Source organism: Lates calcarifer, linkage group LG6, assembly GCF_001640805.2.
Source record: "Lates calcarifer isolate ASB-BC8 linkage group LG6, TLL_Latcal_v3, whole genome shotgun sequence".
Classification (NCBI taxonomy): domain Eukaryota; kingdom Metazoa; phylum Chordata; class Actinopteri; family Centropomidae; genus Lates; species Lates calcarifer.
This window is the reverse complement of record NC_066838.1, coordinates 24,212,507-24,233,098: the sequence shown is the minus strand read 5'-3', so window position 1 is coordinate 24,233,098 and position 20,592 is coordinate 24,212,507. Positions and strand designations below refer to the sequence as shown.

The 20,592-nt window shown below is 40.7% G+C and overlaps 1 protein-coding gene and 1 long non-coding RNA gene across 2 annotated transcripts; one reads left to right on the top strand and one right to left on the bottom strand.

The window, feature by feature from the left end:
- Nucleotides 1-89: 89 nt before the first annotated feature.
- jph2 (junctophilin 2) lies at nt 90-19,707 on the bottom strand. The gene is made up of 6 exons (XM_018688044.2): nt 18,842-19,707; nt 15,099-15,915; nt 5,998-6,116; nt 3,086-4,065; nt 2,120-2,220; nt 90-2,023 (listed from the first exon to the last, which is right to left on the bottom strand). Exons 1-5 carry the CDS (start codon nt 19,218-19,220, stop codon nt 2,140-2,142), a joined length of 2,376 nt encoding a protein of 791 aa, XP_018543560.1. The 5' UTR covers nt 19,221-19,707; the 3' UTR covers nt 90-2,023; nt 2,120-2,139.
- On the top strand, nt 8,029-12,253 carry LOC127142586 (uncharacterized). Its single transcript, XR_007813453.1, has 5 exons — nt 8,029-8,173; nt 8,341-8,502; nt 10,588-10,663; nt 10,793-10,882; nt 11,792-12,253. It is a non-coding gene; the product is annotated as an uncharacterized LOC127142586 (long non-coding RNA).
- Nucleotides 19,708-20,592: the final 885 nt, after the last annotated feature.

Below are 20,592 nucleotides of genomic sequence, written 5' to 3'. Positions count from 1 at the left end.
TACTAGACTGGATTTCTTCGGGATAATGAATGATCATCACATAAATTTAGAAAGTTTAAAAAAAAAAACTGATTCATCAAAAACACAAGTGTTGTAAAAGTTTTTATTTAATCTGAGCTTTGTAGTTTTTGACCAGGTCTGGCCACACAAATGCTTCAAATTCAGCAGTGTTTGAGTTATTTAAATGCACTAACAGACAAAACAAAATGGTCTCTACATTACTGACCTGTATGAATATTAGTTTTATTGCACTTACCATTGGGTTCATCGGCTCAATTTGATGAATGCACTGACAGATTACAGATAAACTACCAGTCAAAAATGTTTTCCAAATATGAGGTAAAGGGAGATTTATTAAAACTACATCTTTTTGTTGATTGTGGATTTTTGCATGAAAACAAAGCACAACCAGTGGTCTGTGTGTTCATTTGCAAACTGTAAGGCAAAACAATTTCAGCTAAACACCTGTTCTTTTTAAAAACCCACATACAGTATTTATGGCTAAAAGAACACAGGAGAAATATTAAACAGCACATCTGGACAGTGCTTTTCTCAATGTAAGACATGGAGTTAAGAATCATTCTATGTTTTTCTCCATCTCACAATCACGAGGCAATCTGACTGACTCCTTTCTGGGGAAATAAATAAATTTAGGGTTGCATATTTCAGAGTAATTTGAACGCTGAAAAGACGTGCACTTCAAAATGGTACAAAAAAATTACAGACCCATACACACAAAGTGCCCTCATGCGTACAAAAGTTGAACTCGTATTTTCGGCTCTAAAGCAACAACAGGCCCTGAATATAATGCAGTGTGGATGTTTTTTCTCCACTGAGACGTACACCAACGCTCCCACCTCCCGCTGCTTCTAATGGATGAATACAAATGTCTAGACGGAGCAAACGCACTACGACATACAGGCTTTGTTTTCTGCTCGTTTATCCTAATGCAAAACATACACAACTCTCATTTAAAACCACCTGGGTGCTAAACAGTGTTGGCAGGAACATACAGCACGTACACAAAAAGCAGTGACACTCATTAGCTTCCTATCTGCTCCTCTATTTGGTTTGTCAGCCCCCAAAACCAAAGCAGCAGAATGACAATAGATAGATGCATATAAATCCCAGTGAAAATAGAAAATTTCACAGTGTAAAACACCACAGTCTCAGATAGGATGCAGTAGCCAAAATGTAACTCATGATGCTTTGAAGTCTTTTTTTTTAGAGCAACAGGAGGAAAACAACAACAACTTGGCTTTTACAGGACATTAGATTACAGTTTTCTGTCAGTATTCACACACATAGGTTTCTTACACATGTCAGACTCCTACTTAATTAATCTATTTCAGCTTTTTTAACCGTATGTCGGGACATTGCAGATGATTAAAACAAAGATACGAGACAGTTATCACTTCCAAATCCTTCACACGTCTGCTGCAGTCGTCTTTGTGTCTAAACAACCAAGTTCAAGGCACAGTGGAGAGAATATTAAGTCTGTATATGTGATCAACATTCCTTCAGCCGGCGACTACGTAACACAAACAAACACGTCTTGTGACAAAAAATAATTAACTACTGGGTTCGTCTAATCTGTCTGAATCAGTGTTTGCCACTGTGTGCCAATTAAGGGTTTAGTTAAAAGCCTTTTCCTTTTTTTTTTTGCTAAATGTTGACACTCTTGTGACACACTGTGATGAAGATGAAATCTGCCGCCCCCTGCTGAAACACACTCCACCACCCAGCCCGCCCCTCGTCCTCCACACTTTAACATACAAATATCATCATATTCAGATGTTCTGACTCGTTTTCAGTCGCTTCAAAGTCCTTCAGTTTCTCAAACCTCTGGAAAGAGAGGAGCTTCACAGAGCCTCACACAGTCACACCATCAAAAACCTTTAGAAGAGCTGCAGCTGTCTGCATGAGGCCTTTATTCCCCCCACTCTCAGCGGGCTCTTTGATCTCTGGTCCGTACTGAGGAGGAGGAGGAACGCCGCCGTCGCTCTCCAACACTGCTGGTGACCTGCAGCAAACCAAACATTTATCTTTTGATGCACACACTGCAAAACCTTGCAGTTAACGCTTGTGTGACTACCTGTTCGACGTCATATAGATTTACCTGAGGAGGTGGAGAATGTCTCATGACAAAATGTGTACGAAGAGAATGGCCAGGCCGATGTTGAGCAGGATCACCATGCAGATCATGATGGTGTTTGGGCCCTTGGCAAAAAACAAAACAAAAGGAGCATACGTGGTATGAAGAGAGTGAATGTGTGGATTTACTGGAGGATTGTGAAAATATGCTACTTACAGGAATAATTTGACTTATTCTGTTTCACTGCAGAGAGTTAGACGAGAAGATTGATACCACTTTCTTACCTCTCAGATATGAAATTACAGCCAGGGGACAGTTAGCTTAGCTTAGCATTAACACTAGAAACAGGGAAAACAACTAGCTTTGGTGTAACTGCACTGCTTCCACCTCCTGGCTCCAGCCTCACACATCAAAGTGGTATCAATCTTCCCATCTATCTCTCGGCTGGACTGTTAATATTTCCCAAAATGTCGACCTTTATCCAAATAATTACAATACAATACCTTTACTCTACGTAGCACTTCTACCAAAGTAGTACTTCTAGTTCTGTTAATGCAGCGTGATAGCTTGGAAATCAGAGTTAACATGCACTAATGCAGATTTTTATTCTACTCTAGTGATGCCAGGACACATATTTTGGTCAAGAACTGGGATTTCAACAAACATAACACAATCTCCAGCAAGCTCTGTGAGCCTGTACTTTGGCTAAAATGATGGCAATTTGAGCTAAATGCTAACACTGAAAATGCTAACATGCTGCTGATGATGTTGGCATGTTAACATTTGCCATTAGTAATTAATTTTTGCAGGTATTTTGTAATGAAGCAAAAAATGTTGACCTGCACTAGAAGGAAAACCCAGGGAATCATGAAAGTCATTAGGCTTCATCCTCTGGGGACTGTGAATAGCTGATGGGATATTTTAGTCTGGACCAAAGTCGTGGACCGACTGACAGACTGGCCCTGTAGCCAACAATATTTCCTGTCTTACCTCCAGCTCCAAAGACTCTGCAGTCACCTCACTGCTCGACACCATGGCCTTCAGTCGGGCCTCAGCTTTGAGATCCACCTTCGGGGCTGGTTTGGCAACAACGGCTTTGGCTTCCACTTGCTTTGGTAGTGATTTAGGTTCAAGGTTGGGTGCAGGTTTTGGGGACGGAGCTGGGCTGGGCTGCCGCTTTGGTAACGGCTTTGTCTCTGCTTTGCTGGACGGCCTGCTCACCTCCCTGGACTCCACTTTGTTCTGAGAGATGGAGGGTGCTCGTTCGTGAACTGACGGAGCCCGTTCATGGTCTGACGGAGCTCGTTCATGGACTGACGGAGCTTGTTCACGGACTGACGGAGCTCTTTCAGTTTTAGGCTCTGCGGCTTTGGACTCGGGGGTGACAGCTTTGGGCGCTTTGACGGAGGGGCGCGGAGCTTCTTCTTCATCTTGAGAGATGAGGCTATTCCTTACGGGGGCAGCAGCGGCAGGAGCGACATCCGGAGCTTTGGCCTCGGAGTCAAACTTCTGCAGGGGCTTGATCTCCAGGTCAGAGCCCTGCTCGTTCTTGGTGCTCTGACGGCTGGAGGTACGAGAGGGGCCTCGACTGCTGGGGCCCCCTCCTCCTTCAGGTGCAGCTGAGGCGGGAGCAGAAACAGAGGTTGAAGGGGTGGTGGGGCGACTATTGGGCCTGCTGTTGGGCTTACTGCCGCCCTTACTGCCACCACCTTTACTGGTTTTGTCTTCATTCCAGCTTCCTGGACTGAGGAGTTTGGGATCTTCCTTGCTGATGATGCCCGGGCTGGGGGAGGGGGTGCGGCCTGGGGACGAGCCAGGCATGAGGCTGTCCAGTTCATTCATGAGTGGGCTTTCAGGCGGCGTGGGCAGGGGCTCCTCCTCAGCCAGCAGCGGCTCATGCATGACGGTGTCTGTGTTCTCACTGCCCTCCACGGCCTCGTGTAACACTCTCTTCTTCAGATACTCAGGACCTGTGTAAGTATATTAGAGTTCATCCTCATCACAGAGTCTCACAGTCTCACTCTGGAGAGTTTGTGAACATTTGAAAAATATCACATTCACACATTCACAATTATTAGTGTCATAACTTTACAAAAAGATCATTCTGTTGTTTCCTAGATAACATAATTATCATGACGCGCCTCTTTCTCACAATACAAGACTAATTACAGTCGACTGAGAGACAGTCCTCGACTTGTGTACATTTCTGAGGTAGTTTTACCTGAGTATTTCCATTTTCTACTACTTTATACTTAAACTATGCTACATTTCAGGGGCAAATATTCTACTTTTTACCCTCCTACATTTATTTGACTAGTATAGTTACTGATTACTTTACAGATAAAGATGAAACTACCCCAAAATCTTTAAGACTGTTGAAATTAGCTTAAAATACAATATGAAAATGCTGTTTACACATTATTCTATCAGTTATAGAAAACAGGTAATATAATTTATATAATAAAACGTAATATACTATACTATATTAGTACTTTTTGCTTATAATACTTAAGTGACATTTTGAATTACGAACTTGTGGTGGAGTATTTTTTTTATTTTGTATTGCTACTTTTAATTAAGATCTGAATACTGATAAAATAAAACATGTTTATGACAGAGTAAACCTCTCAATATCAAAGGATAAACCTGATAATATTCTATATTTTTGTTACTGTCAACAAATCCCAACCCCATCCCAAAATATCAAAGCCAACAATGTACAACAGTCGGTCCATATTTCCTGCAATTTTTAATTCATATTTATTTCCCCTGCTTGTCTGTGGCTCTCAGCCCAAAGCCCATTTATTCCTACTGAAGACAGAAAACAAGCCATTAATAAATAAGCAATTTCCTAAAACAGCTGGGTATTTAAGTTACTCTAAAAGGACTAAATTGTGCATTTCTTAGGGACTATTTTCAGCTGTGGATTAATACACATTTGGTGCTTTGGTGAGTATTTCTGGCAGCAAAATAAGTGTGTGGGACAACAATGGAGCTCTATAATGGAGAAGATTAAAATATATCAGGCTTTTCTTTCATAGACAATAATCAAAATAAAAAAATGTCAGTTCCTCACAGTTTATTCCTTAAATTGTGAGGTTACACCACTGGTTTTCTCAGTGAAAAGAAACCAGATGGTGCTGACACAGTGTGCCTGTGTTGTTATCTCCTTGGTGAGAGATCTTTCACGGAAGAATGCATAGCAGAACTCAGCCAGGCCTCGTCCATTTGTAGTATTAGTCAGAGACAATTTGGGCAGCCGCTCAGAAAAGCTGGATGACTTTACTTTACTGTCTGATTCCTGTAAGCTTTCGGCTGAAGAAGGGGGAAGCAGGAGAGGAAAAAGAAAAAATGTAAGAGGCTCCTAAATGGCTGCTGCGCCTTTGTGTGAACGTGTAAGTGTGTGTTGCCAGACTCGCAATGAAACTGATATGATCCCTCCGACCCAACAAGATGTTCCTTTTTTTAGACATTCAAATGTGACTACCCTTGTACTGAGCCTCAGCCGAAGGATCTACGAGCACAAGTGGAGGCACTGGATGTACAGGGACTAAGTATAAAACTAGAGCTGTTGTTAGTAGTTTATATTTGCTGTTTTCTTTAAAAACAAATCATACAGTAAGTGTATGTTGTTAAAATGGTCAAGCTGAGAAAAATACAGATTCGTGTGGTATTTATATCCACAAATATAAAATGAAGACAACATTTGGTCTGCATTCATGTCATTTAGGGAAATTTGTAAATATGATCCTCCTCTTCTGAAAAAGATCAGATTTCAGGTGAAAATAAACGATTAAATCCATAAAATCCAGTGCTGTATTAGCTTTTTTCAAGGAGCTCACACCATGAAAATAGCCCTCAAGTTGGTATTTTTTAATCTATTCATTCTGATGTCCACTCACCTGGCTGGTAGAAGGACGGGGAGAGCTCTTTGGCCACCAGTCTGGCAATGCTGGACTCGCTGTTCGAGGCCTGAGCCGCCTGTTCGGCTGCATCTGACTTGGCCTTTGAATGAGCCGTCCTGCAGGGGACAGATGCAACATGATTCACAAATCATTGGCACTGCAGCACACATCCAGACGTTTTGTTTTCACTGTTTGTGGTGTGAGTTTCAATCTGAAAGAAGTCATTTTGATGTGACAGATAAATTTATCAAGCAAAAATCGTTAGGAATGTTTCAGTAAAATGAACATTTTGGGGTTTTGGACTGTTAGTTGGAAAAAACAAGGAACTGCCAGACAGTTTCTTGGGCTCTTTTATAGTTTACTGACATTTAATTGACCACACTATTGACTTATCAATTAAAAATTTAAGTAAACCTTAGTCACAGCCCTTGTACCACAACTTATTTACTGGTTTTGTTGATAACTGAGATGTGAAATTGGAAGTTCAGTATCATAAAGGTGGTGAAGGGATAGAGCAGTACTCAGAGGGTTTGATATGATCTGTTTGGCACAATATTTTCCTCATTACATCATATCCTAATATACATTTTAATGACCTTCCTAATCAAACAAAGTACAGAGCTTGAGTGACGGCTTCAAACAGTCAAAGACTGACCAAAAATACCACGGGGCAGGGCTTGTTTATAGTATTCAATCATGTTGAAATGAAGGCCATGGGTGGGTGGCTGCTGGTCATATGGTTCATTAGTATTATTAGCTATCAAGAGAGGAGGTGTCCTTTTCTGCTGTTGGGTCGAGACAGAAATAAATTATGCTTTTATCGCTGCCATCGGGACAATGAGTTATTGCTGGCAAGTTGCTGAGGACTCCATCATCACACATATATCTATTTGACAGAGAGACAGAGGGGACAACACAACAGAGAGTCACTATAACAGAACAGCAGGGAGTCGTTTTATTTTACACAGCCGCAGAAAAGTTTGGGGTAATAGCTTAAGATTAGGATTTAGCCATAATGAAACACTTAAAAAATGTTGAATATTTTATACGTGTGTCTTGAATTTCACCCAACAATCACTGAAGAACAAGTAACAGAACAATTCTGGGCTTTTATATGTAGCAAAATATAAATGCAACAAAAATGGGACAACACACTGGCATTCTCTGTGAGAATAAAGTTATTGTTAATACAGTTCATCTTCTGGGGAACATGAATGTCTGTACCAAATTTCATGACGATCTGTTCAATACTTGTACAGAGATTATATTCAGAACCAAAAATATCAACCTCATTGGAAACGTTAATAAAGTCAGTAGGATTTGTCCTCTGGGGACCAGGAATGTTTGGGCAAAATTCCATGGCGATCCATCCAATAGTTGTAGAGATATTCAAGTGGTGGCCAACACTGCAGCACTGCTAACCTGCCTCAAAACCTGGCAGCTGAATGCCGAGAGTTCAAGGCTGCTGCTATTTGTCCCACTTTAACAGGGAGAATTAACTGATTGTGATTACTCTGTGGATACTTGACATACTGTAACTTTACACGGGGCTGAAAATAGCCTCCCGGTCCACTTCAAGACTCAGTGGGGAAGTTGCCTCCCACTGGAACAATTAGAGACTCCTGAGGTTCCCTGTTTGATATAGATGAGCTCCACCTGTCCACACACACTCAGCACCTCCTCTTCCAGGAACCTCTACGCCCCGTTCCCTCAAACTCACATGTTTATAATTAAACCGAAATACTCATTAAACTCAGAGTTATATCAGCTGCTTTTTAGCAACAAGCTTTTTGGTATAACTGTGTTTGTCTTTCTGTACTTGTGAGAAACAATCACAACAGTTTTTTGTCAGTTGTTTAATCGATTAATCAACTAATCATTTCAGCTCTACGCGGAGGAACTGTCATAATCTGCCCTTGAGAGACTTTGTGTTATTTCCTGTTTTATTTTGAAATTACTTTCCTTCTTGTGTCTGTTATGGTATTCCTTCCTGTTTCACCCCCTCACCTGTTCCCACTTCCTCAATCAGCCCTGCAGTCACCTGGTCTCTGCTCACCTGGACCTCATTCTACAATCAACCTGGACTCACTGGAGTGTTGAGTTTTTCTAGTGTCCCTGATTTCCTGTGTGTGTTTTTGCCTTCTGGTGCTCCTGCCATCTTTCTCACCTGCTTGTAAGTCTGCTCACTTTGTTTGTCTATTAAAGCACCTTCATTGCAGCATTCTGCCTTGCTGAACAGGAGTAAGATGTACATTATTTGAGTGATTGACGTAACAAACAAAGACTTTCAGCTCTCGAATTTACAACTCATTAATTTGCTTCCTGATTTTCTGCAAACAGAACGGTGTGTTTGATAACATGGCAGCCGGTCTGATCTACTGGGTAAACTGCCAGTTGGTGGGTGGAGGAGAAACGATGGCGACAAATGGCTTCTACCTTCCACCCCACAGCTCTGGAAATGCTGAGATCTTAAAGGAGTTTAGTATTCAGCGGTGATTGACTGTAAGTACATTTAGTCAAGTTCTACACTTAAGTATAATTTTGAGGTATTTGTACTTTACCAGAGAGTATTTAATGATGAAAAAATGTCTGTAACCTCACCAGAGATGACCACTTAGTTACTACATTCACTCAAGTATGGTACAATTTTAAAGTACTCATAGGTAATGAGTATTTCCATTCTCTGCTACTTTATACCTCTACCCTGCTACATTTCAGAGGCAAATATTGTACTTTTTACTCCACTACATTGATTGAATAACTTCAGTTGCAAGTTACTTTTCAGATTCAGAATAATAATACAAAATCTAATCAACAAACAACAAGAAATTCATGAGATATTCAGGTAATCAGTTAATCAGCCCCATCTTTACCAGCTGCAGCATTGTTTATTATATATTTCTGGTATTTTAGTTAAGTTTTGTTGCTAGTACTTTTGTGCTTTTAAAGTTTTAAATACATGACTTGTACTTGCAACTGTGTAGTATTGCTACGTTTACTGTACATAAGAACTTCTACACTTCTCAAATATGACTTTAAACTACCCAACAGTATATTATTGTATTATAGTATTTCCACCTTGATCTGCTACGACATCAGCATACTGCTTACACACTGATGCATCAACAGTAGCAATCCAATAACGTAAAGTACATATTGATTCAACACAATATGGCTCTGTTCTGCTTAGTGAATACTTTTACTTTTAATATAAGTAGATTTTTGATGAAAATACCTTTGTACTGTAGTATCTTTAGAGTAGTATTACTATTTTAACTTAAGTAAAAGAGGTATAAAGTGGCATAAAAGTTCCTCAGGACTGTTCTTGAGTAGATGTACTCAGTTACTTTCCACCTCTGACAGTACAGTAGCCAGCTAAAGCTAAAGCTAAAGCTAACCCAACACTCAGAAAGGCAGCAGACAGTAGAGCGACAACAGAAGCTGCTTCTCCTCCATTCACAACCCACTGAGTGAGTCAGTATCAGTGTCTTACAGCCAGAGACCAGTGCAGCTCTCAGAACCATAAATGAGCAGAAACCCCAGACAGAGAAAGAACTCACTCTTGAAGTGCACTGCAAAGGAAAAATAAATTTAACTCTTAAATAACCAGGCGAGTCACCCAAATGTTTCTCTAATGTAATGCTGTATGTCATCATTTTGTCCATTGTGGTTAAAGTTGTTTAACACCTGCTGAAATTGGAGGTGTCTGGGCTAATATGGGGGTTGTTTTGATCAATATTTCCCCACCTGAACATAGAATATCCATTATTCAGCTGGTGAGTATTAGGGTAAGGATGCATAAACTGCATTACGAGGCATTATTTAATTTCATTGATTCAACCTTCATATAATTCTCTGGGATACGTTGAGCGTAACCTTCATTTTCAATGATGCCGAGATTACATGAGGCAGCAAAACAATCAACAAACAAAACCAATATAAATGAGTAAGAATAAAAGACAATAAAGTACAGATAAAGTTAAAATAACATCTGTTAAACAGTGATATCATTAGTTAAAAGTCAAGGGGAGGAGGTTTGTTCCAGGAGGTTGGTGCAAATGTTTATATACTGCCTATAAATGCTAAATAGGGAGGTTTATAGCTACTACTTGAGTAGCACTTAAAGTAAAAGATAAGAAGTAAATAAAAACTGAATTACATAATAAATTAGGAAAAGTAAAAAGAGAATATTAGATGAGAATGATGCTACAAAGAAATCAGTAAAGTTGCAGTCTGTAAAACCAAAACAATTATCTGCTAAAAGCTGAGCAGAGTTGGGTGATAATCGTCCCTGAGCGACACCTTTCACATATAAAGAGTCACAAATATTGATTATAGTCACTTTAAGATTTGTGCAGTCCATATGTTCCATGTTATGTATTATTAGACAGACAGAGGAAGTAGCTGTGAGCTCTTGAGACTTTGTAAACACTGGGAATATCTGAGCAGAACAAAAGGATTCAGTTTAAATATCTGTGGTTGTTTAAGTTGTATAACTGCTGCAGGGTCTGTGTTGGTCCTCCACTGTTTCTCTGCAACCAAACATGACATTTGACACTGTGACCTAAATACCCCTTATGCCTTTAGGAGCTGCCTTGAGGAGACGCTGGTCGTACTCTGAGGACTGATGAGACATCAGCTGCAGAAAGACGCTCGGCAAGATGTGAGATCACAGCATAATCTGTACCATAAAGTATATCCTGTGCAAATACAGAGGAATGTAAAAGCCTTCTTTCTCGTACGTCCTGCTGTTCTGCTGTTTCGTAACCATCTGTTTTTTGTCATGCTACAGTTGTCCTGCCCGCCTGCTGATGGCAAGAGATATTCTGTCATTCTGGCATGTGCCACTGGATCTTTGTGGAGGGTCCTATTCAACTGCGCGGTATGTGTGTGAGTGTGTGCGAGAGGGGAAGACGGAGGGAGTGTGAGAGTGATTTAGGTTCTAAAAACAGACGACTAAATGTTTCAGACGCTAATTAAATCACTTTGCCAAAATACACAAACATTAGGTGCTAATTGCAACTTCATTATTGCTACATTGGTGAGAGGTCACATTAGTAACACCTACAGAGATCTCCTCATTTTCTCTGATTACTGACCAGCTATTTTTTCCTCTGACATTATTTGTCATGAAACAAGTAAGTTGTAAAAACAGACAGCACATAGTTCCAAGCTGAAGTCAGAGCTGAACTTTGTTTACAAATGTTACGAGCGGCTGATCGCTCACCAGCACAAAATGCTCGTATCAGCAGTACAGTATGTAATCCAAGCTGCACAACTAAAGCTAGGTGTGGTACATATATAAACTAACTCTTTATACCCAAGCACTTGCTTATGAGCTGTGTCATATTTATATCTGTGGAACCATTTGACACCACTGCTGACGCAAGATGGATTCGAGATCTGTGATCTCTGACTGTTGCCGGCTCAGCGGAGGAGCTAAAAGCTTACAGTAGGTGACAGAAACAGGAAGAAGTCAACAAGCAGATTGTTTTCAGGGAGGGAGAGTTGTACACCACTTGGACAAGTTTGTGATTTGCTAAAAACTGGAGTGAAACAAAAAAAAAAAAGGAGCCAATGTGATTCATCATAAGAAAACAGTGAGGGTGTGTGTCTGTGACTAGGCAGGAAAGATGGGGTTTGAAAAGCAGGGGGAGGAGGGATAATCAGCTGTTGCATTCCCCTGTGATTGTGATACAGCAAGAGTGCGCCTGTCCATATTTAGTCAGGGCTCCTCTGTGACCACAGGGCCCCTGTGTGTGCGTCATTTACACCCTGTCCTGCCACACAGGTCCTCCTCCTCCAGACGCCCCCAGTCCACGCAACAGAACAATGTCCATCGGAGCGTCTGAATGCCAGTGGAACGCTTAGCTAACTGGACTTCAAGAGAGCCAGGTCTGGCATCCCATGCAAGCGGTGCACAGAGGTTGTACATGTATTTTTAACCCTCGACTTCTGCGCCAAAGGGATCAGAGAGTGAGGAAACCACTGCCAGGAACAGATGTGTCATGTCTCCACTGCTTATATAATAATGGATTTTAGTTTAATATTCAGGAGCACTCAAGAGTGGCTGTTGTTTAGTTAGTCTTCCACAGTGGTGGCAGAAGTATTTCTACTTTTACTTCAACAAAAGTACCCATACAGCAATGTAAAATACTCCACTAGAAGTAAAAGTATTATCAGTAAAATGTGCTTAAAGTATCACAAGTTACTCTTTCTGCAGAAAATGACCCCAGTTAGAGACTTAATACTGATGCATCAATGCCTAAAAAGGTACTTTATACAGTTAGGTAGTTTATTCTAGTGGTTTCCAACCTAGGGGTTTGGCTCCTCCAAAGGGTCACGGCATAAATCTGAGGGGTTGTAAGTTGATTAAAGGAGGAAAAAAAGGTTCTGATCCACAAATTTGGATTCATTTTTTTAGGTTTTTCATTAACGAAACTTTAATTTTATTGGATAATTTGATGAATATAGAAGGGAAATGTCTCTTTAATGGAGCTCCAGAGAAAAGGCCTAACCTTGACCAGAGGGGCCATGAGCCAAAAGACTGGGAAATATTGGTTTAATACATCAAAATAACATAGCCAGATTTCTGTATGTAAAATGATAGTATGAAATGTACTAGTAATACAGCTGTCAAATAACTTTAGAGGAGTAAAAAGTACAGTTTTTACCTCTGGAATACAGTGGTATTAAAGTATAATAATTGTTATAAAGTACAGTACTTGAGTAAGTGTACTTGGTTACATCCCACCACTGGTCTTCCAGTAGTTTGGAGTGTTATATATTCAGGAATTTGGTGAGGATGTATTTCCTCTGAGGTCATGTTTGGTTTGTGAAAGGCCACCGAGGTGTTTCTGAAAGCAGCCCTACATAAATACTCAGTGTTTGCTTCCACTTTCAGCTCCTGTCCAGGCGCCTGTGCACACGCTGTAGGTGAGCTTAAAGCACCGATACAACGAACACCGGCCCATAACTCTCATATACTGCTTATCCTCAGAGTACAATATTTAGATTTCAATCTGCTGGGACAAGGGTCTGCAGTCTGTCAGTGCGAGTCTCACTGCTGTAAACACTGAGATTATTTCAGGTGCTGAGGACGACTGTGGACAAAAACACCACCGCCTTGTACGGTCAAAGACAAACTGAAGGTAGACGTGAGCATGTATGAACAAAATACTATGTGAGAAAAACATGTTTCCTTACAGACTTGATTTCACTGATGCACTGATAGAAAAAGGTTTTTAAATAGTCTCATGTTCACTTCCTTTATCAGACAGGTGATTAATCGTGATCTGCACCTAAATGTGTCACGCTGATTCATGCTAATGCAACTGGTCTCTCACTATGAAAAACACTTACTGGCTGTCTTTTTGAGAGTTAAATGAGAAGGTAAAAGGTAACAAAAACCAAAAATCAGCACCTTTAAAGCTTAATCATTAACACTGTATTATAGCTTGTTTAATCTGTAAAAAAACCAAAGTTTAAAAACACTGATTTGTGTTTTCATGAGGGATTCGTGAGCTACTACCTAATCTACAAGCTGTGCTGCATCCTTTCAGATAAACAAAGGTACACTGCCTATCTCCTCCTGTGAGGCATCTTTACGTCCACCAATAAGACTGGTAATCAGCTGAAATCAGTAATGATGAAGTATTCAAACAGATACAGCTGCAGCTTTAAAAGTAAGTCCACTCTTAGCTGCTGAAATATCATATACACTGCCGGTTGCAGACAGACAGAATTAGCAACAGAGCCCCGACTTATCCATCATATCCATTATAGAGAACCATGATGGGCTGGATCATTTGGGTACATCCTGCGGTTCAAACAATGCTGCTCCAAACAGCCACTTCAGCCGCTGTGCTTATTATTTCTTATCTATAATCCAGTTTTAACATAATGTCTCCTTGTGGCTGAGTTGCCTATAATTGAGGGGAGAGTTATTGTGACTTCAGTGAGAGGCAGTTAGTTTGTGGCTCAGAATAAATGAAGTGTCTCTTTTTATTGCTATTGTCTCTATACGAACTGTTGCCCTCATTTACTTTCATACGCTGCCCTCAGTTTGTGCCTTTCAGTGCATTTGAGTCACAGAGCAAAGCATTCGATTTTCTGAAAAATAATTAGCAGACACTCTGCGGAAAAGAAACCAGAAGGTCAATTACCAGCATTTAACACTATTCTGAAGGCATTTCAAGAATACTCAAAGACTCACACCATCTGGATGAATACATATTCTGTTTTAACAGGTTCAGTGAAGGAATGAGGAGGAAGGAAGGAAAAGGTTTTGTGTCTGTAGGCTGGATTTTAGCTCTGAAAAATGTATAAAAAAGGTGCATATAGACTGACACTAAATTGTTACATCATGCTGACATTGTCACATGTACAAGTCATGATAGGAATTGATATATAATCAAGATAAAGTGAATTTTCAGTGCCTCAAAGAATCCTAAAAACAAACTGCAATCCTACTAAATGTATAATATATTTTGTGCTATTAATGTTTTCTGATATATTTGTAGGATTTCTCTGACTGTTTTTTTGATTGTGTCTTTTTATTGATCATGTATTTCATCTTGATTATGCATCAAATCCTATCATAAAAACAGCACACATCTATACGTGTCGATTTGTCATGTCTACCATTTGTCTGATGAAGTATCTAAGGTAGAATCCAGTGAGTGGATACTATCATTTTTTCTTTAAATTGATAAACAACCTTGAAATTTTGTTGCATGTTGTTCAAACTGAGGACAGACATATTTAGTTGCTACAAAAAGAAAGAGAAGACATGCAGCAGACAGAATATTTTACATCCAGATGGTTAAGAGAGTTTTTATGGAAGGTGTTCTGAAATACCTTCAGAACAGCTGTAAGTGTGTTACGCGACCTTTTGGGTTTCTTAGAGACTTATATCTTATATATATTGAATGCTTCATGCTTTAAGTCAAATGTAATGTTAAAACATGAGTGGTGCAAACTGGGTAAACCTTGAAGACAGCTGTCATAAGAGACAGTTCGTCCTTATAAATATGTCACTTCTACAGAGGATGAAACAGAATTGGAGGAATCCTCATCATCCGCTCATCTTTTCTTACCTGGAGGCAGCGATCTCCGCCTTCTGCTTGGCGATGGCTGCAGCCCTCTGAGCTCCCTCCACCGCCCGCTCCACCTTCTGCTTGATCTTGGTTCCCTTCAGCTGGATCACCCTCTTCTTCATGGCCTTCACCAGCATGTTGTTCATGTACTTGCCCTCCTCCTTCCCTCCCTCAGCGAAGGTGGTGCAGCCGTAGCCATGTCTCTGGTTGTTCAGCCACTCGCCCTCGTACTTGAGCCCGCTGGACCTTTCGCTTATTCCATACCCCGAGCGCTTGTCGTTCTTCCACTCACCCATGTAGACCTCTGTGGTGGTGGCGTCGATGTCGGCCTCCACCGGGGGGAAATCCTCGGCTCCGGCCAGGCTCTCGTCCCCAATGCTGATGGTGGAGTTGGTGTCGCTGGCATTGGAGCTGAGAGCCGATTCTGTCCTCAGGAAGCTGATCTTGCTCTTCTGGCTGGACAGCGAGGTGCTCGAGTCGGACTTCTTCAGCTTGCCCAGCAGAGAGCTCCTGCGAAACAGGCCCTTCTTCTTGGGTTTCACTGCCTCCGGGTCCACCTGGAGAGTGAGGGCGAAGCCTCCACGGGATGGTCCCAGCTGTGTAGGGGTAGCGACCGGTGTCTCCTCACCTGAGGCGTTGGTGGTGGTGATGATGGGGATGTCTTGCTGCAAGACGGTGCCGTTGCTGTGCTCGCTGCGAAGGGAGGTCAAGGAGGTACGAAGAGGGGAGCGGACGACTGCTGCCATGCCATAGGGAACGCTCTGACGAACACCATAGCCGTGCCGCATCCCACCGGTGAACTGACCCTGGAAAGTGCCTGCAAACATCGGAAAACAGGGAGTTTTAATTATTTAGAATTAATCAGAATTATTTTCTAAATGCCATGCTAGCTCGGCTCTATAGATGGCAAAGTCTGTCTTTGGTCCAGCCATGATATATCCCAACAACTATCTGATGCATTGGCATGAAACTGGGTACAAACATTCATGGTTCCCAGAGGAAGAACCCTACTAACTTTGGTGAATCTCTGACTTTCTGTCTAGCGCCATGAGCAGGTCAAAGTCTTCACTCATCTAGTGAAATATCTCACCATGGATGTACAGACATTCATGGTTTCTAGATAGCTAACCAAACTATATTTGGTGATCTTATGACTTTTCCTCTTGCACCACCATGAGTCTTGAATGGTTTGTTGTGACATTAGGTACAGACATTAATTTCCCTCTCAGGATGAATTGCAATCATGCTGATAATCCCTTTACTTTAGTGGCATCACCACAACAAACTTTTAATTTGTGCAATAATTTGATTGATGTAACAGCAAACCTCATGACGCTAGTATGTTTTGTAGGTACATAGTCAAAGACCACATTGGCTCTCTATCATTTAAAAGTTTTTTTTTTCCTTTTTAACCATACTATTAGCATGGCTCTATAGATGACTGTCAGTCTATGTCCATTACTGTAGTTAGACTAAAATATACCAACTACAGGACAGACTGCCATGACATTTTGTACATATATTAACAATCCTCAGAGGATAAATCTGACTTTATAATGACTTTGGTTGAGGCCACAATGAGGTTGTCATTGGTGGTTTTGGCGAACTATTTGACGGATTGCCATTAAATTAGCTGTAGCTATTCATGGTGCCCAGAACTGAACAGTTATAAATAAGTTATCATCTATCTCCATCATCTGGGTTAAAATTTAGCCAAATGCCTGCGAAACTAATGACATTCCCAGCAGCCTCTGCTTTTTTATGTGTTTAGCGCTACTTAGCATGCTAACACGCTAAACTACGGTGATGAGCATGGTAAACATTTGCATGTTAGCTGTGCTGTTGTGAGTATGTATGTATTCTGATGTTAGCATTTAGCTCAAAACACCACTGTGCAGTTTCACAGAGCCTATAGCATGGCTTAAAACTTTTCAACATGGCGTGAAAATAGTTAGCTCCATATAAAAATACTCATACTTTTATTTCTGGCAGAATGTCATCCGTATGTTTAGTGTGAAAAGTCTCAGACATTAAAACCCTCACTGACAAGTCAGCTTGGGGTCTGGTCTCATGCTAAAATTGACATGAGTGTGGATTATATTGATGGCTACGCCTCGGCCCGTGAGGCCAAGAGGGCATGGGGCTTGTGGGCTATTATTACATCCTGACATCTGGTGCTATCACATCCCCCACCGCAACTTCCACCAGTCTGGGCTTCAAGCTGATGAGTCAGCTGTTCAGGAGGAAAACCACTGCTATTGTACAAGCACAATCAATTTTATTCCTCTAACTTATTTAGTTTCCTCTGCACAGTAAAATGCATGAACTTAAGGACATACAAGAAACTTCCAGAGAGTATTTAAGGATGGAAAAATACCCAGGATTCTTTGTAACCTCACTTGAAATAACCACTCAGTTGGTGTAGAGGAATCTGGACAATTAACAACAAATTCTTTATGATCTGTGGTGGAAAGTAACTAAGTACATTCACTCATGTACAGCACAGTTTTAAGGTACTTGTAAGTTGATTTGAGCTTTGTGCTAAAATATGATGCATTTTTTAAGATTAAATGATGCAACATTTAAAAGCAGCTTCACCTACAACAGCCACAACATGACAGTGCTGTTTACGCAGTAATCCATCAGTAATATAATCCAATAAGATCATATACAATAATTTAACACCAAGAAGCCTCATTCTGCTGCATGTGTACTTTTACTTTTGATACTTTAAGATATTTACTCGAAAAAGCCCAGGAGTCAGCTACTTGTACGTAAGTAAAAGATGTGCATACTTTTTCCACCACTGTTGATGATGGTGTAGTTTAACAAAACGGAAACATTCCTACCGGGGGGTTATTTCCAACGAGCAGGTTTGACTGACAGCAGCAGAGTGATATTTTCTTCTGGTTACACAGACATCATAAACGACCATAAGGATTGTCAGGCTGCTCTGTTTTTACTCTGTGATTTGTCTTCACCTCGCCGGCAGTGAACTTGGTGCAGTGGACCATATGGCCACACATGGGCTGAGGCGTTTTGTACCACTAGTGCATGATTTAGAGATCACCCTGTAGTGTGATTTGTGTAATTCTGTGGTGGAAAGTAACTTTAATACTCAAATACTGTACTTAAGTACAATTTTATAGGTTAAACAGAATAAAAGGTGGCTCCACCTTTACCAGCTGCAACCTTAAAGTGACACTTTAATGTGAAATGGGCCATTCTGTGAGTTCTTTATGCTTTTGGTAGTTAAAGTATATTTTGATGAATCACTTTTGTAGGCTACTTTTACTCAGTGGTGGGATGTAACTAAGTAGATCTACTCAAGTTATGTACTCAGGCAAAATTTGCACTTCTGCATTTCAATTTCAGGCTTGTTTATACTTTTTACTCCACCACAGTACAGAGGGAAATATTGTGCTTTTGTAGGCTTTAGCTACTAGTTACTGTACAGATTCTGATCATTAAGAGAAAATAAAATAAATTCTGGTGTAGTCTATTATCAATTAAGCTGTCCATCTTTAACAATGTATTTCATACTCATTAATGTATCGATAATTATATTTCAATTATTAAAAGGCATATTATTCTGAATGAACACTTTTGGTACTTTCATGCTGATGTTAATATCTCTTTTACTCTTCAACAGTATTTCTACACTGTGGTATTTCTATTTTTACTTCAGTTAAAGATCTGAGTACTTCCTCCACCCCAGCCTTTTCTCATTATGTGAATCTCACCTCCATCAGCATATGTCTCTGTTCCATATCCATCCTGAAGCCCATTATTCCACGTTCCTTCATACTTTGCTCCACTGCCAACACTGATCCGGACGCCGTATCTCCCCTTGAAGCCATGAGTCCATTCCCCTTTGTAAATCCAGTGTCCTTTGGTTTCTACTCCCAGACCATGACGCTTCCCCTGCGACCAGTACCCCTCGTACGTGTTGCCGCTGGGCCAGGTGTAGACTCCCACCACCTCGAAGCCGTAGTTCCAGGAGCCGGAGAACTCGCCCTGGCCCTTGGGTCCGGTGCAGATGCCATGGCCGTGGGCTTTGCCCCCCTCCCAGCCGCCGCAATAAGCTCCGCCGTCGTCAAACTCAAAGCGACCTCCACTCATGCCTCTCACCCGCAGCCGGAATAACGCACCGATCAGAAAGTTAAAGCTGTTATTTTTTAAGTCTGTTACCTGCTCAGTCTGACTTCACCTTCACCTGACATCAAAACTGATTGGAGATATCCTCAGTGCTGAACTTGTGCTGCTTGTTTCTTCTCTTGGAGTTGGTTTGGGGATTTCTCAACGTGTCCATGAAGGTCCCGTGCGCACTTCACACTTTACAGAAACTTTATTTCGTTTTTATTTTCTCCAGATTACTCCAGTGTCTTCTACTTGGATTCTCCTTTTCCTCTCATGAACTATCTACTCTGCAGTTGTTACAAATTTTGAAGCCAATTACCAGTTATTAAATCGAATTATTTCTGTATTTAAGTCTTGATAAGCCAGGGATCTTACATGGCTTTTTTTCTAGGTGGCCACAGAGAAAAGCCCCTCTCCCCCTGTCCCTGCCACCCAGCTATCTCCTGACAGTCGCTGCACTGTTGGAAATATTTTAGCCAGACCTAACAAGGCGACCAATCCACACACACACACCCTTCCAAAAATACAACCCAATCCTTACTCTGCTGCTGCCTGCAAGGAGCCATGCCAGAGACTTGCCACTTCGGGGCTGAAGTAAATGCCATTCAGGAGTCTGCTCTCTATAGGTTTCTACCCCGCACACAGTACGTCTACACAGTACGCCCAGTTAATGCCATTTGAACTCTATTATTATCTAATAGGCTATTAAGCTTGATGAAAGAGATATTATAAGGTAGATAAATCTCTGTAATGTCCCATTCATGGTCCTGTATGGTTCTCATAGATCTTACAGCATAATGTCAAATGGGATCAGAATAATATTTCTACAATATTTCAAAAGAAAATTACAGCATATACTGTATGTCTTTGGTTGAGGTTTTAATAACTTAATTTGACAGTATAAGTAAGCCTATATGTATATCTTATATAGTATAATGTTATTATTACTGTATATACCTTTTATTTCACTATAAAATTGAATGATTAATTTATAGGATATTGTTATTTTAATAAACAGCAATTAAGACTTATTCTTTTTTTTTGTTTTACACTGCAGCCAATTTAATGTACAGACAGTCAAGATTAATGTTTTTATTATGGCAGATACCCAGTGTTTTTCTGTGCTCCACTCTCTTCACTCCCTCTGCTGGAAAATGTTGCTAACTGCATTATAGTTATTTCAATTTCCTCTTATCCCATGTGCCAAAGTTGAATTTTTTAAAATGGGTTTTCGGTTAGATGCCTGAAAGAAGGTCAGTAGTTTTAACACAAGCTCAAGATATTTTCACATTTTATTCTACAACATAGAATGTGCCAGTAAATGCCCCTCCTGTGATTTTTAAAAAAAGCTTTT

What these genes read in the sequence shown, in the direction of transcription:
- jph2 (XM_018688044.2), bottom strand. Translation starts at nt 19,220, where the DNA reads ATGAGTGGAGGTCGCTTTGAGTTTGACGACGGCGGAGCTTATTGCGGC. An exon ending in AGAGACATATGCTGATGGAG is followed by an intron (nt 15,916 to 18,841) that starts GTGAGATTCACA and finishes CGATGTTTGCAG; the next exon opens with GCACTTTCCAGGGTCAGTTC. An exon ending in CCCGTCCTTCTACCAGCCAG is followed by an intron (nt 4,066 to 5,997) that starts GTGAGTGGACAT and finishes ATACTTACACAG; the next exon opens with GTCCTGAGTATCTGAAGAAG.